The 13,379-nt window shown below is 40.8% G+C and overlaps 1 protein-coding gene across 2 annotated transcripts in view; it reads right to left on the reverse strand.

Annotated features, from left to right (window-relative positions):
• pdlim4 (PDZ and LIM domain 4) overlaps positions 1-13,379 on the reverse strand; it is a 128,670-nt gene that overhangs the window by 17,376 nt on the left and 97,915 nt on the right. For both annotated transcript variants that reach the window (XM_055226391.1, XM_033979017.2), the window contains one exon: positions 2,948-3,291. In XM_055226391.1, the coding sequence (XP_055082366.1) occupies positions 2,948-3,291 (344 nt within the window). The remainder of the gene's footprint in view (positions 1-2,947; positions 3,292-13,379) is intronic.

Consider the following 13,379-nt stretch of genomic DNA (forward strand, 5'->3'; position numbering starts at 1 on the left):
ACCAGCACATCTGCGGTTGCCTTATTGGCTTAGAACCAGAAAATTGCTCAGACAAACTTTGGTCATCAACATGATCGATAGTGCAAACCGCCAAACGATGCGAATCAGGGGCCGTCTTATAAGTCAAATTTCTTGCGTTTGACATGTTTTAAGACCAACTAAATCATTCCGTGGACACCCGGCTTTTAACGTACTTAATTGCGCGTCCTCTGGCAAGGTTTTGATCGTAGCTCTTAAGGAGGTGCGCTGCGTTCGCTCACTGCTCTTGACAGGTCGGGTCGAAAGCGGAGGACTAAATCCCCACCTGGGAGGATAGAACGCAACAAACATTTTACACCTGGAATCGTGGATGAAATGAATCAGTTGGGTGGAGAGGGACTGCGGTTTCTTTCAGGATGTGCTGCTTTCTACGCTACACTTTTATGAGCCACTTGAGAAGATGCACGACAGCGTAATGCTTTCTGCAGCCCTTCGGTGCACAGGTGTGTTAGCCATATCCTCACACTCCACCAGCTGTCAGTCTGTGAGTCCAGGCACAACACCAAAACACGCTGTGAATTATTATGAAACAGCAACACTGAAAACAGAATTTACAAGCTTTTTTATAACTCAATAAGACTGGCTTTATGGCTCATATTCGTACATTTTCGAATTTAAGCTGCAATCTTTTTAATACGACTAGGTCAAGCGTAAGCCAAGATGGGGTTTATAGGTGTAATAAACTGCCCTATAGGAAAGTTATGTCCTGGCCTTTCCATTGACCACTGTGGACCTTTCGGGTAAAGCCATGTGGTCAAAAGAAACATGTGTTGTTCATTATTTTTAATTTCAAATGTGTTATCCAATAAATGTATAAACTGTAATATATGCCATGTAAAGCAGGATTGGTTTAAATTGCTGTTTTTTTTTTTACTTTCCTGAAAAAATACCACCCTGTTATGATTTTAAAGTGGATATGTTTTACTTTTACTTCACTGCATTTGAGAGCAGTACCTGTACTTTCTGCTCCACTGAAAAGTAAAAGTGTTTTGTATTATTGTCTGAGACCTGGCGGAAAAGGTCAAAGGGTCAAAAAAATACGAATAAAAAACAACTAGAACAAAACGATTGATTCGATTGTTTCTACTGAACAAATCGGCATCAAAATCACTACATTTGAAGCTTTATAAGAGCTTGAAATCTGCACGAGATACTTTAACTTTTTACTCTTTAAGTACATTTTAATACTTTTACTTAAGTTGATGTTTTCATGTGATACTTTTACTCGAAAACAACAACACTCGAGCTGTGAAAGGTTTAATAAGTGACTTCTTCGGCTAATTATTGGTTAATTCTATTTGTTTTGCTGCAGCTCAAGTCTGTTGGTTTTAAAGGTTTTTACTGGGACTATTGTCTTAATTATAATTATTGTGTCAGGGCATATGTCAGTATTTCTCTGTAGCAATAAATCGTGCTTCAAATTGTGTTATCGTGACAAATCTAAGGACATTATTCATTCTAATTGTGATGTTGGTAAGCTGTTGTCTTGTACCACATCTGCCCTGGGACGGACTGACAGAAAAACGGCTGAGAATCTGTGTGAACGGCTTCTCCTCCTTCCCCCTAACCTCCGCCATCACTGACACATTCCATTCATACGAGTTTTGCAATTATTATGAGAAGAAAGAGCACAATGTTCTGAATATCAAACCAACATAATCAAAGACACAATACACAAATCACACTGACATCTGGCGTTTATTTAATCTAATCTACCAAATGTAACCTTCAGAATCAAAAAGTACTGTTAAGATTAAATAAATGGAATGAAAATGACTTATTTTTGCTTGTGAAATTCACAATTATTATATAAACACCCTGTACTTGATTTATTTCCCCTCTTTTTGAGCAAACGTTGTCTTGCCCCATGCAGCACAGATGCAGCTGAAACCAGAAGTTTCCATACACAATATAAATACACACATATGCTCTTTTTCTCATTGTCTAAAAAAATACTTCTTTCATTATTCTGGCATTTAGCAAATAGAAATAATTTTGATAATCCTAACTTACCTAAAACAGGAAAAGTTTAGTCTGATTTCATGTCAGACGGGGAGAAAAAAAAAAGCGTATGTGTCTTCAGATCTGCTTTCAACTGTATCTTGTAAAAAGAGCACTTGAGGCCACAATAAATCTTCTGTATAGTGTTTGCAAGTAATTATATAGCGTTTTATCGTCCAGTAATCACGACATACACGTTGGCATGCTAGTTGTTGTTAGCGTTATGTTAGCAAGTGCTTATAAACTTATCGTGGTGAATGATTAGGACGCTAGGAATGTATAAAGAGAGTGAGGGAGAACTTTGGAACTTTGGACCACTGCAAACCGTTTAAAATGAACTAGTTGAACAGTTTTTCACGCTTTTATTAAAAACCCAGTACAGTGGTCTCTCGCTATATCGCGGTTCATCTTTCGCGATCTCACTGTTTTGATTTTAGCTTAATTTTACGTGATTTTTTTTTAATAGCGTATGAACGTGAATGTGGGAAAGGACTGTAGACCATTGTCCATCAGTCTCCTCCGTGCCGTGTCTCCTGTCCAGTACAGAATGTGTTCAGACAAATTTACATAAACGTTAGATCGCAGTGTGACTCTGAAGTGCTGTACGTTTGCAATTTGTTTCCTCCCCGACAAAACCCACAATGTCGACGAAACGTTCTGCACCGACAAAGACGCCGACGAAGGTTTGAACTTTGAGAGAGTTTAAACGAGAGAGAAATGTGAGAAAATGTTAACGCCTGTGTGAGAAAAGTGTATAAAGTGTGTGGTGAGGGGTTTAACAGACAAAAACATATAGAATAAATGTAAAAAATAAAGCTGATACTTCACGGGTTTCGCCTATTGCGGGTTATTTTTAGAACATAAACGAGGGACCGTCGTACAGCTCCTTAAAAAGTCCTTATCGTACCTGTTTGGGGCACTGAGCCTGAGTCCACTCATCTTGTTGGACAGACATCTCTCCCCGTTGCTTCCGTTACTCCCGCTGTGTGAGTATAGAGCAGTAGGTGCGTTGTATTGCTGGCTGCTGTACTGCTGGGTGCTGTAGTGCTGGGTGCTGTGTTGGGGGGCGCTGTACTGGGCGTGTCCGTTCCCATATCCCGCGTAGCTGTGCCCGTTGTTGGGCCTGGTGTGTCCGTTGTTGGCGTACGGAGTGGGAGAGGAGACGGGGGCCGGGGGGGAGGAGGGGGGCTCTGAGCCGAACGAGGGTTTACGGGTGTAACTGGGGAAGCCGCTGGAGATCGGACGGAAATTCTGAAAAAGAGAGAAGATAAAACTGTTATTAGAGGAAGAAGGTGATTAACTGTTGATATTTTAATAGCAAATATAATATGGGGTGAATAGAGCAGGGCAAAGAAAACAAGTTTACAATAGATCTGCTCCGGAGTCACTCAAAGTATCGCTTAAGAGCTTCGGATAACCATCTACTGTCAAACAAACTGGCTCATGTTTCTGTGCACTCTATGGGACCTGTCTGCACTCTATGGGTTCTGTATGGGTCCTGTCTGCGCTCTATGGGTCCTGTCTGCGCTCTATGGGTCCTGTATGGGTCCTGTCTGCGCTCTATGGGTCCTATCTGCGCTCTATGGGTCCTGTCTGTGCTCTATGGGACATGTCTGCGCTCTATGGGTCCTGTTTGCACTCTATGGATCCTGTCTACGCTCTATGGGTCCTGTATGGATCCTGTCTGCGCTCTATGGGTCCTGTATGGATCCTGTCTGCGCTCTATGGGTCCTGTATGGATCCTGTCTGCGCTCTATGGGTCCTGTATGGATCCTGTCTGCGCTCTATGGGTCCTATCTGCGCTCTATGGGTCCTGTCTGCGCTCTATGGGTCCTGTCTGCTCTCTATGGGACGTGTCTGCGCTCTATGAGTCCTGTCTGCGCTCTATGGGTCCTGTCTGCGCTCTATGGGTCCTGTCTGCGCTCTATTATTAAAGGGCCAGCACATTTGGCCAAATTAAAAAAGAAAATAGGCAGAATAGACTGGTCAGAACATGTGTAGTAAATAATAGAGTTTGGGGAAAACAAATGAGACACATCAGGCGCCTTCTTTCTCGGAGGTTGGTCCCGCTAGCGTTAGCAACAGGTTTAATTGACAGCTTTGTTAAGCGCCCACTCCCTGCTAAACCAGCGGTGTAGGTGGGATGAGCGTTACCTTCAACAGCCTCGCTTTGGGTTGGCTATTTGGTTGCTATGATACACAGCTCTAGATTCGCCGCTGTAACTGCTAGCCTTGATGAGCTTCATTTGACTGGAACTGAAACGTTTACTTAGCCCACTTCTTTATACTATGGTCTCTATGTTCTGCATCTAAAAGTGATTTATTGTCTGATCATCCGGAAGTGCCGTTAGCATGCTAGTTGCTGTTAGCTTTATCGTTAAAGCCTCAGAGCTACGTACACCCTCACCCCGTTTCAGTAGGAAGCAGTGGTCTTTGTAACATGAATAAACACAGCCACATGTGAGGAGCCAGTGTTTGTGTCGATATTAAAAACCACATTCAGAGCAGCCCGTGCACCTCATTCCTCTTTTGGTCTTTTCAATATTTAGTTTAACTGTTGTTGCAGATTTTACGCAGATGTTTCTGTCATAACAAATGGCTTGTAACGCGTAAATATTGAGAACAATCTTTTCACCTCAAGCTCGTGTTTCAGCTGCCGATATTTGTAGTCGTTGACAGGACGTGATGTTGAGGCAAACTGTTCAGAATCATTTAAAATCTCGCTCGTAAACAGATCCCGTGGTTTCAAAATAAAATTACTCAAGAAATGAAAGAAAAATTCAAAATTCAAAAGTTGTTGTTTTCGTTGCTCATCCAAGCTTGGAAACGTAGTAGTAGTGGTGTAGGGCTGTAGTAGTATCAGCAGGCAGGTGGTAGTAGTTTGGGACGGGTGATATATCAGGATCAGTATCAATATCAAATGTTTTTGTTGTTGTTGTTGTTTTGTTGTATCAAATATCGATACTGAGGGACACCAATATCGACAAAACCATTTAAAATCGTCCGATCCTAATATATCGCCCCTCCCTAACTACCACCTACCTGCTAATATTACTACTGTTCTACATAACCACTGCTGCTACTACTGCTGTTATGCACTACTATTTCTATTACTACTTCTGTTATGCACTACTACTACTATTACTACTGCTGTTCTACACTACTATTACTACTACTACAGCTGCACAACACACCCCTATTGCTTCATGAAACATATCTTTAGTTTTTCATTCTACAGCGTCAGTACTACTACTACTGTTCTATACTCTTACTACTACTACAACTGCTACTACTTCTACTACTACTACTGCTGCTGCTGCTGCTGCTGCTACTACTACAGCTGGACACCATCACCCTGTTGCTTCATGAAACATATCTTTAGTTTTTCCCTTGACAGCGTCCGTGCCACATCATCGGTCGAGTGAGACAAGCTGCTGTGTTTTGTTGGCATGTTGTTGATGTGTTGTTGATGTGTTGTTGGTGGGTTGTTGATGGGTTGTTGATGGGTTGTTGGCGTGCTGTTGGCGTGTTGTTGACACGTTGTTGCCATGCTTTTGACATGTTGTTGGCATGCTGTTGCTGTGTTGTTGGCGTGTTGTTGGTGTGTTGTTGATGTGTTGTTGGTGGGTTGTTGATGGGTTGTTGATGGGTTGTTGGCGTGCTGTTGGCGTGTTGTTGGTGTTGTTGGCGTGTTGTTGACACGTTGTTGCCATGCTTTTGACATGTTGTTGGCATGCTGTTGCTGTGTTGTTGGCGTGTTGTTGCCATGCTGCTGGCGTGTTGTTGGTGTTCTTGGTGTATTGTTGATGTTGGTGTTTTTGGCATGTTGTTGATGTGCTGTTGGCATGTTGTTGGCGTGTTGTTCGCCGTGTTGTTGGCGTGTTGTTCGCCGTGTTGTTTGCTGTGTTGTTGGCGTGATGTTTGCCATGTTGTTTGCCGTGTTGTTAGTGGTTGTTGGTGTGTTGTTTGCCGTGTTGTTGGTAGTTGTTGGTGTGTTGTTTGCCGTGTTGTTGGCGTGTTGTTTGCCGTGTTGTTGGTGGTTGTTGGTGTGTTGTTTGCCGTGTTGTTTGCCGTGTTGTTGGTGGTTGTTGGCGTGTTGTTGGCGTGTTGTTTGCCGTGTTGTTTGCCGTGTTGTTGGCGTGGGCTAAATGAAGCTCCAGTAAATGACAGTGCTGAGCTGCAGTGTTTGGACTCGTGTTAAACAGTGATGTCATGGTACTTGAGTCGGCGGAGCTGCAGACAGAGCTATCTCCGTCCTCTCGCGCCCGCCCGACCTCGTCCCACTCAAAACCCGATAAACTATTACATGAAGTCACCACCTCAGATACGAGCGGCAAAGCTGCAACAGCTCAAGAGGCCAGAGCGAGATCACGGCTCGGTTTAGAAAGGTATTTAGAGTTTAACTGAGCCGCGTTGTGTCACATCACTGAAGTAGTGACAAGCGACTTTTATGAACTTAAACGACCGGTACACAACTGCACTCCATATATCTGAGTACAATTTGTCACTACTACTACTACTACTACTACTACTACTACTACTACTACTACTACTACACTACTACTACTACTGTTCTACACTACTACTGTTCTACACTACTACTGTTCTAAACAACAACTACTACTACTACTGTTCTAAACAACTACTACTACTACTGTTCTACACTACTACTGTTCTACACTACTACTGTTCTAAACAACAACTACTACTACTACTGTTCTAAACAACTACTACTACTGTTCTACACAACTACTACTACTGTTCTAAACAACAACTACTACTACTGTTCTAAACAACAACTACTACTACTGTTCTAAACAACTACTACTACTACTGTTCTAAACAACAACTACTACTACTGTTCTAAACAACTACTACTACTACTACTACTACTAAAGTTCTAAACAACAACTACTACTACTACTACTGTTCTACACAACTACTACTACTGTTCTAAACAACAACTACTACTGTTCTAAACAACAACTACTACTACTGTTCTAAACAACAACTACTACTACTGTTCTAAACAACTACTACTACTACTACTACTACTAAAGTTCTAAACAACTACTACTACTATTACTACTGTTCTAAACAACAACTACTACTATTACTACTGTTCTAAACAACAACTACTACTACTGTTCTAAACAACTACTACTACTACTGTTCTAAACAACTACTACTACTACTACTTTGTATTGTGTATGTGTGTATATGTGTACGGCGACCTTGAGAGCCTTGAAAGGCGCCTAACAAATAAAATGTATTATTATTATTATTATTACTACTACTAAAGTTCTAAACAACTACTACTACTCTTCTACACTACTACTACTACTACTACTACTACTACTGTTCTACACAACTACTACTACTACTACTACTGTTCTACACAACTACTACTACTACTACTAAAGTTCTAAACAACTACTACTACTCTTCTACACTATTACTACTATTACTACTGTTCTACACAACTACTACTACTACTACTACTACTATGACTACTACTACAGCTGCACAACATCACCCTGTTGCTTCATGAAACATATCTTTAGTTTTTCATTCTACAGCGTCACTACTACTACTGTTCTACTACTACTATTACTACTGTTCTACGCAACTAGTACTACTACTGCTTATGTAATATATTTGTACTGAGATATACTTCATGAGCAGATCTTGAGGTCAAAATAAGTCCACTGTATTCTGTCTGTCTGCATCGTAGACTGTTTAAATAAATGTACATAGCTAACCTGCTAGCCGCCGCGTTACAAACAGGAAGTGATCATGTGCGCGTTTCCTGCTTCGTATTAACTCGCTCGACATGATCCTCATATTTTTATTTCGCTATTACATTAATAAAAGACAATTCAGGCACCTTCTTTCTCTGACCTTTCCCCCGCTAGCGTTAGCAACAGGTTTGATTGACAGCGTTGCTAAGTGCCCGCTTTTAACTAAACCAGTGGTGCGGTTTAGCTTCAACAGCCTCGCTTCGGATTGGCTCTTTGGTTGCTATGATACTCGTTGTCAGAATTCCAAATACAGAAGTCCCATAACTGCAAGCTGTCTGTATCACGTGTCAAACTCAAGGCCCGCGTGCCAAATGTGGCCCACCGTGTCATTTTATGTGGCCCCGACAAGGCAGATTAAAATATATAACTGCCTTAAAATGTCAGATTATCAGGAGAAGCGCAGTTAAAGTCATATTTTTACACTTATGGACATGAATATGCAGTATTTGTAACCCGAATAAGTAAAAAAATTACAGAAACAGTTAATGAACAAGTTTAAGAAGTATTTATACTCAACGATAAAGAAGCAAGAAGAAGTTAAAATCTGCAAAATGTGAGTACGTGGCGAGTGGCTGGAGAGAAGAGAGAAAGAAAAAAACGGAAAAGAAAGAGAGAGAAAACTGGAGGGAGATGGAGAGAGAGTGGTGTAGATGGGATCACGTTTAAAGAGCTACAGCCGCGGGACGTTGACCTTTGCACCTTTCCAAACATGACCCCTGTCAGACTTTCTACACATGCCGTTCTCCGCCTCCTCTCAGGACCACCCATCGTCCCGACGCTCTCTCCTCTGTAATCACTCGTCCCACTATCACCTCTTCAGCCCGGGACTCGCCGCAGCTCGGCCTCCCGCTGACGAGAACGGCGACTTCAACGAAATTTAAAACTGCTCCGCTTTGATTTTTTCTAAGAATCTCGATAAATAGAGACGGACCAATCCAGACGACTGACGACAAAGTGGCAGGAGACGGAGAAACGTTTCCATTTAAAACAGGAATTTAGCAAACGGTTGACACGAGACGACTTTCATAAATGTGTTAAATGTTTAGGAGTTTTCACTAACAGGACAGATATACTCGTCTTTTTTAGCGTAAACGACGGAGTGAGCAGAAGAACTGACAAAAAGAGGAAAAAGAAAAAGCTTTCCTGAAGAGTTTTGGAGTGGGACTTTCACAACCAGACATGGAATGATCTGGAAGTTTTGTGTCACGATTATCATAGACAGAATAAATGTGATTAAGAGAAAGAGAGAAAACAACAAGAGAAAGAGAGAGAACAAGAGAGAGAAAGAGAGAAACTAAGACAGACAGAGAGACTAAGAGGGACAGTAAGACAGAGAGAAATAGAGAGCAAGAGAGAGAGAACAAGAGGGAGAGTAAGAGAGAGAGAGCAAGAGTAAGAGAACAAGAGAAATAGAGACCAAGAGAGAAAGAGAGAGAACAAGAGGGAGAGCAAGTGAGAGAGAGAGAGAGAGCAAGAGAAAGAGAGAGACCAGTAGAGAGAGACCAAGAGAGAGAGACTGAGAAAGAGAGGGAGACCAAGAGAGAGACTGAGAAAGAGAGAGAGAGAGACCAAGAGAGAGAGAGAGAAAGGGAGACCCAGAGAGAGAGACCAAGAGAGAGAGAGACTGAGAAAGAGAGACCAAGAGACAGAGCTAGAGAGAGAGAGAGAGATAAAGAGAGACCCAGAGAGAGAGACCGAGAGAGAGAGAGAGAGAGACTGAGAAAGAGAGAGAGACTGAGAAAGAGAGAGAGAGAGACCAAGAGACAGAGCCAGAGAGAGAAAGAGAAAGGGAGACACAGAGAGAGAGAGAGAGACCAAGAGAGAGAGAGACTGAAAAAGAGAGAGAGAGACTGAAAAAGAGAGAGAGAGACCAAGAGAGAGAGAGACTGAAAAAGAGAGAGAGAGACAGACATGACAGAAACTACCATATTACTGTCTTGATCATTTTGGTATTGAGCCTTTTAATAAGTTTAAAAATTTTAGCACCACGAAAACTCTGCATTTGACCCATTTGTCAGTACGTCTGAAGCACGTGTCAGGAGCGTCCCCAGAGCGAGCTTTGGTCAGGAGTACCTCACTGGTGGATGAGTGTAATCCTGCTGTGTATGACTCTGGTTTTGGTTAGATTAGGCCGAGCGCTGGGCCTTCGTGGCACATCGTGAAACACCCAGATCGCGATGGCTTCCTGTCTCTGCTGTCGTCCGTCTCTGCACTTCACACCAAAACCACAGCCACCCAGCCCAAACCAGACCCTGTCATTATGTTCTCCAGATGGTGGCCTTCATATTGGCTTCATTCAACCAGAAAAACACAGCTTATGTGAGATTTATTATAGTACTATAGTGTCTAGAACTCTCTTATACCAGTTTTGATGCTCTGATGTTGATAAAACACAAGAAAATACTTCAAATAGTTCAAATACTTCCAGCCTTCTGATGCACATAAAGACAACTCCAGATCTATCCTGAAAGGTAAAATTTAGTTGTATTTTATTATGAATATTTTATTATTGTATTTATTTTTATGTATTTATTTATTTATTTTATTATTTTTATTACTTTTTTTTATTACTTTTTTAATTTATTTTTTTTATTATAAATCTTTTGTTGTATTGTATCATAGTTCAAATTCTTCCAGGCTTCTGACACATAAAGAAAACTCCAGATCTGTCTAAGGTTAAAGTTTGTTGTATTTTATTATAAATACTTTATTTTATTTTAATTTATTATTATTTTATTTTATTATGTTATTGTTTATTATAAATATTTTGTTATATTGTATTATAGTTCAAATTCTTCCAGTTTTCTGATACACATAAATAAAACTCCAGATCTATCCTGAAAGTTTAAATTTTGTTATATTTGATCATAAATATATATTTTCTCATTTATTTATTTTTAATTTATGTATTTATTTTAATTACATTATTATTTAGTTTATTCATTTATTTGTATTATTTTAGTGTTTATTATAAATACTTTGTCATTTTATTTTTACTTATTATTTTAATTGTATTTATTTATTATTTTATTTATTATTATATACATTTCCCCCCTAAATACTTCACCCCTTTTTCTGTAACTGCTGCTTTTGCTCCCGGTAGCAGCAGCGGTGCAGGCGGGAGGAGGCGTCAGATTCAACAGCCTCGCTCAGGATTGGCTCTTTGGTTGCTATGATACTCGTCCTAACTCCAAATATGTAACTCTGCTCCTCATTGGCTGTAACTGTTCTAACCTCGACGAGCTTCATCTGGAGCCAAACGCTGTGGGCGACGTCACTCAGTCCACTTCTTTAAACAGTCTGTTGCACTGATGCTAGCACAAATGTATATAATTTCAACACAAGTTTTAGCTTCATAATCCCTGGGTGTACTTTTTTTTGACAGCCGTGAGTGAAAAACCATTGAGCCGACGTGCGCTTCTTTCTTACGCGGACTTAATTTGAGGTCTTACTGGGCGACGTGCTCGTTCATGTCGATATTTAGAGACTTAAAGCAGACAAAGCGGAGGGAAGTCCCTGCTCCTGTGGCACGAACATTGAACACATCACAATGACGCTCCTTATTCTGCACGGACCGGGAGGTAAGTGAGGGCATCCAGGGACGTGTAGGAAACGAGAGACGCTGGAAACGACTGCGGTTTTTGTGTTAAAACTGAACTGTACTTTATTAGAGGTGATTTAAATGACTTTTGCTCATTGGTTTTATTGATGTAGCTCAAAAAGGGGATAAAGAGACATTCATCCGGACCCAATCTCAACATTAGCAAACCCGCTGGAACAAATATCATAATAATGGCCATAGTTAAAGTGAAAGTACGTAACATTTTGAAGGTGGAAAGTTCAGCTGCATCAGTCCATTGAAATGCAAAGTTTAAGTCATACTTTAAGAGATACACGTGTTTTTTTGTGATACTATGGAATATTATTGCCAAGGAACATCATTTCAGTGTAAAAGCAGGCCAAATAAGAGTCAGGTTTGTGGAGATGCAAGCCCACTCAGAGCAAAGACAGGATTTTACTGGAATAAAAACATCCATAGTAAAAATTTGCGTCTTGGATGAGCAGCGAAACGTCTTCACTCCTGAAACGTTTTGTCCAGTTTTATTTCTTGATTACTGCTATTGTTATGATGAAATTATTGGAAAGTTACAAAGGCTTTAAAGATGCGCTTTTCTGGAGCACGGACTGCCACTGTGTTTCCATGGAGACGTTATTGCTTTGCTTGTAATGTCCAACAGTACGGCATTAAATGTAAATATACAGCCGTCCCTCGCTATATCACGGTTCATCTTTCGCGGTCTCGTTGTTTTGCGGATTTTTTTTTTGTGGAATTTCGTGTGCTTCGTGTTCAGACAAATTTACATAAACGTTGGATCGCAGTGTGACTCTGAAGTGCTGTACGTTTGCGATTTGTTTTCTCCCCGACAAAACCCACGATGTCGACGAAACGTTCTGCACCGACAAAGACGCCTACGAAGGTTTGAACTTTGAGAGAGTTTAAACGAGAGAGAAATGTGAGAAAATGTTAACGCCTGTGTGAGAAAAGTGTATAAAGTGTGTGGTGAGGGGTTTTACAGACAAAAACAGAGAGAATAATTGTAAAAATAAAGATGATACTTCGCGGATTTCACCTATTGTGGGTTATTTTTACAACGTGACCCTCGCGATAAACGAAGAACCACTGTATAAAAATTTGACCATTCGCAGTTTTTGAAATAAATCTCCAAACTTTTGATCCATAAATGTTGAACTGTATCATTATTTGTTTGGGATTAGCTCCACAAAATTTTCGTATTAATCTGTCTTAAAGTTTTCGGAAAGTTAAGTTTTGAGGAGCCCGAGATCAAGACGAGCGTTCATGGTCCTGTTCTACAAAAAGGTGAAGGTTTGAACTTTTGAGAGAGTTTAAACGAGAGAGAAATGTGAGAAAACGTTAACGCCTGTTTGAGAAAAGTGTATAAAGTGTGTGGTGAGGGGGTTTACAGACAAAAACATAGAGAATAAGTGTAAAAAATAAAGCTGATACTTCGCAGATTTCAACTATTACGGGTGATTTTTAGAACGTTACGCCTGCGATAAACGAGGGACCAGTGTATTTCGTGTTTAAATAAACCTCAAATGTTTATTCTCGACGGTCCGTTTTGGTCTCGTACACGTTTATGCCGCCAGTAGAAACATGTGAGGTCGAAGCCGTGTAGTACCCACATGTTTGACACCTGCATTCCTCCGGTAAAGCCCATTTTCCACTCGCTCCGGTCTGATAAGGTGTGACTTGTTCGCCGCTGCTGTTTTTGCCTTTCGTCTTGTAACACTCCGCCCTGACCCGAGCCGCGTGGCAGATTTATTGGGCGAGACATCTGGAACTTGCCATATAAAAATGCCCATTTGGTAACTCGCAAAAAAAAACAAAAAAAAAAACGTAAGCGCTCTCGACTTGCGCTCGCAGGTATAGAGGCTAGGTTTGTTATTTTTACGCTAATCTGGTTAAGGCCGGCTGTCTCATTATTATGATTAATTATCGCGTTACAAGTCTGGACA

Source organism: Periophthalmus magnuspinnatus, chromosome 14, assembly GCF_009829125.3.
Source record: "Periophthalmus magnuspinnatus isolate fPerMag1 chromosome 14, fPerMag1.2.pri, whole genome shotgun sequence".
Classification (NCBI taxonomy): domain Eukaryota; kingdom Metazoa; phylum Chordata; class Actinopteri; order Gobiiformes; family Gobiidae; genus Periophthalmus; species Periophthalmus magnuspinnatus.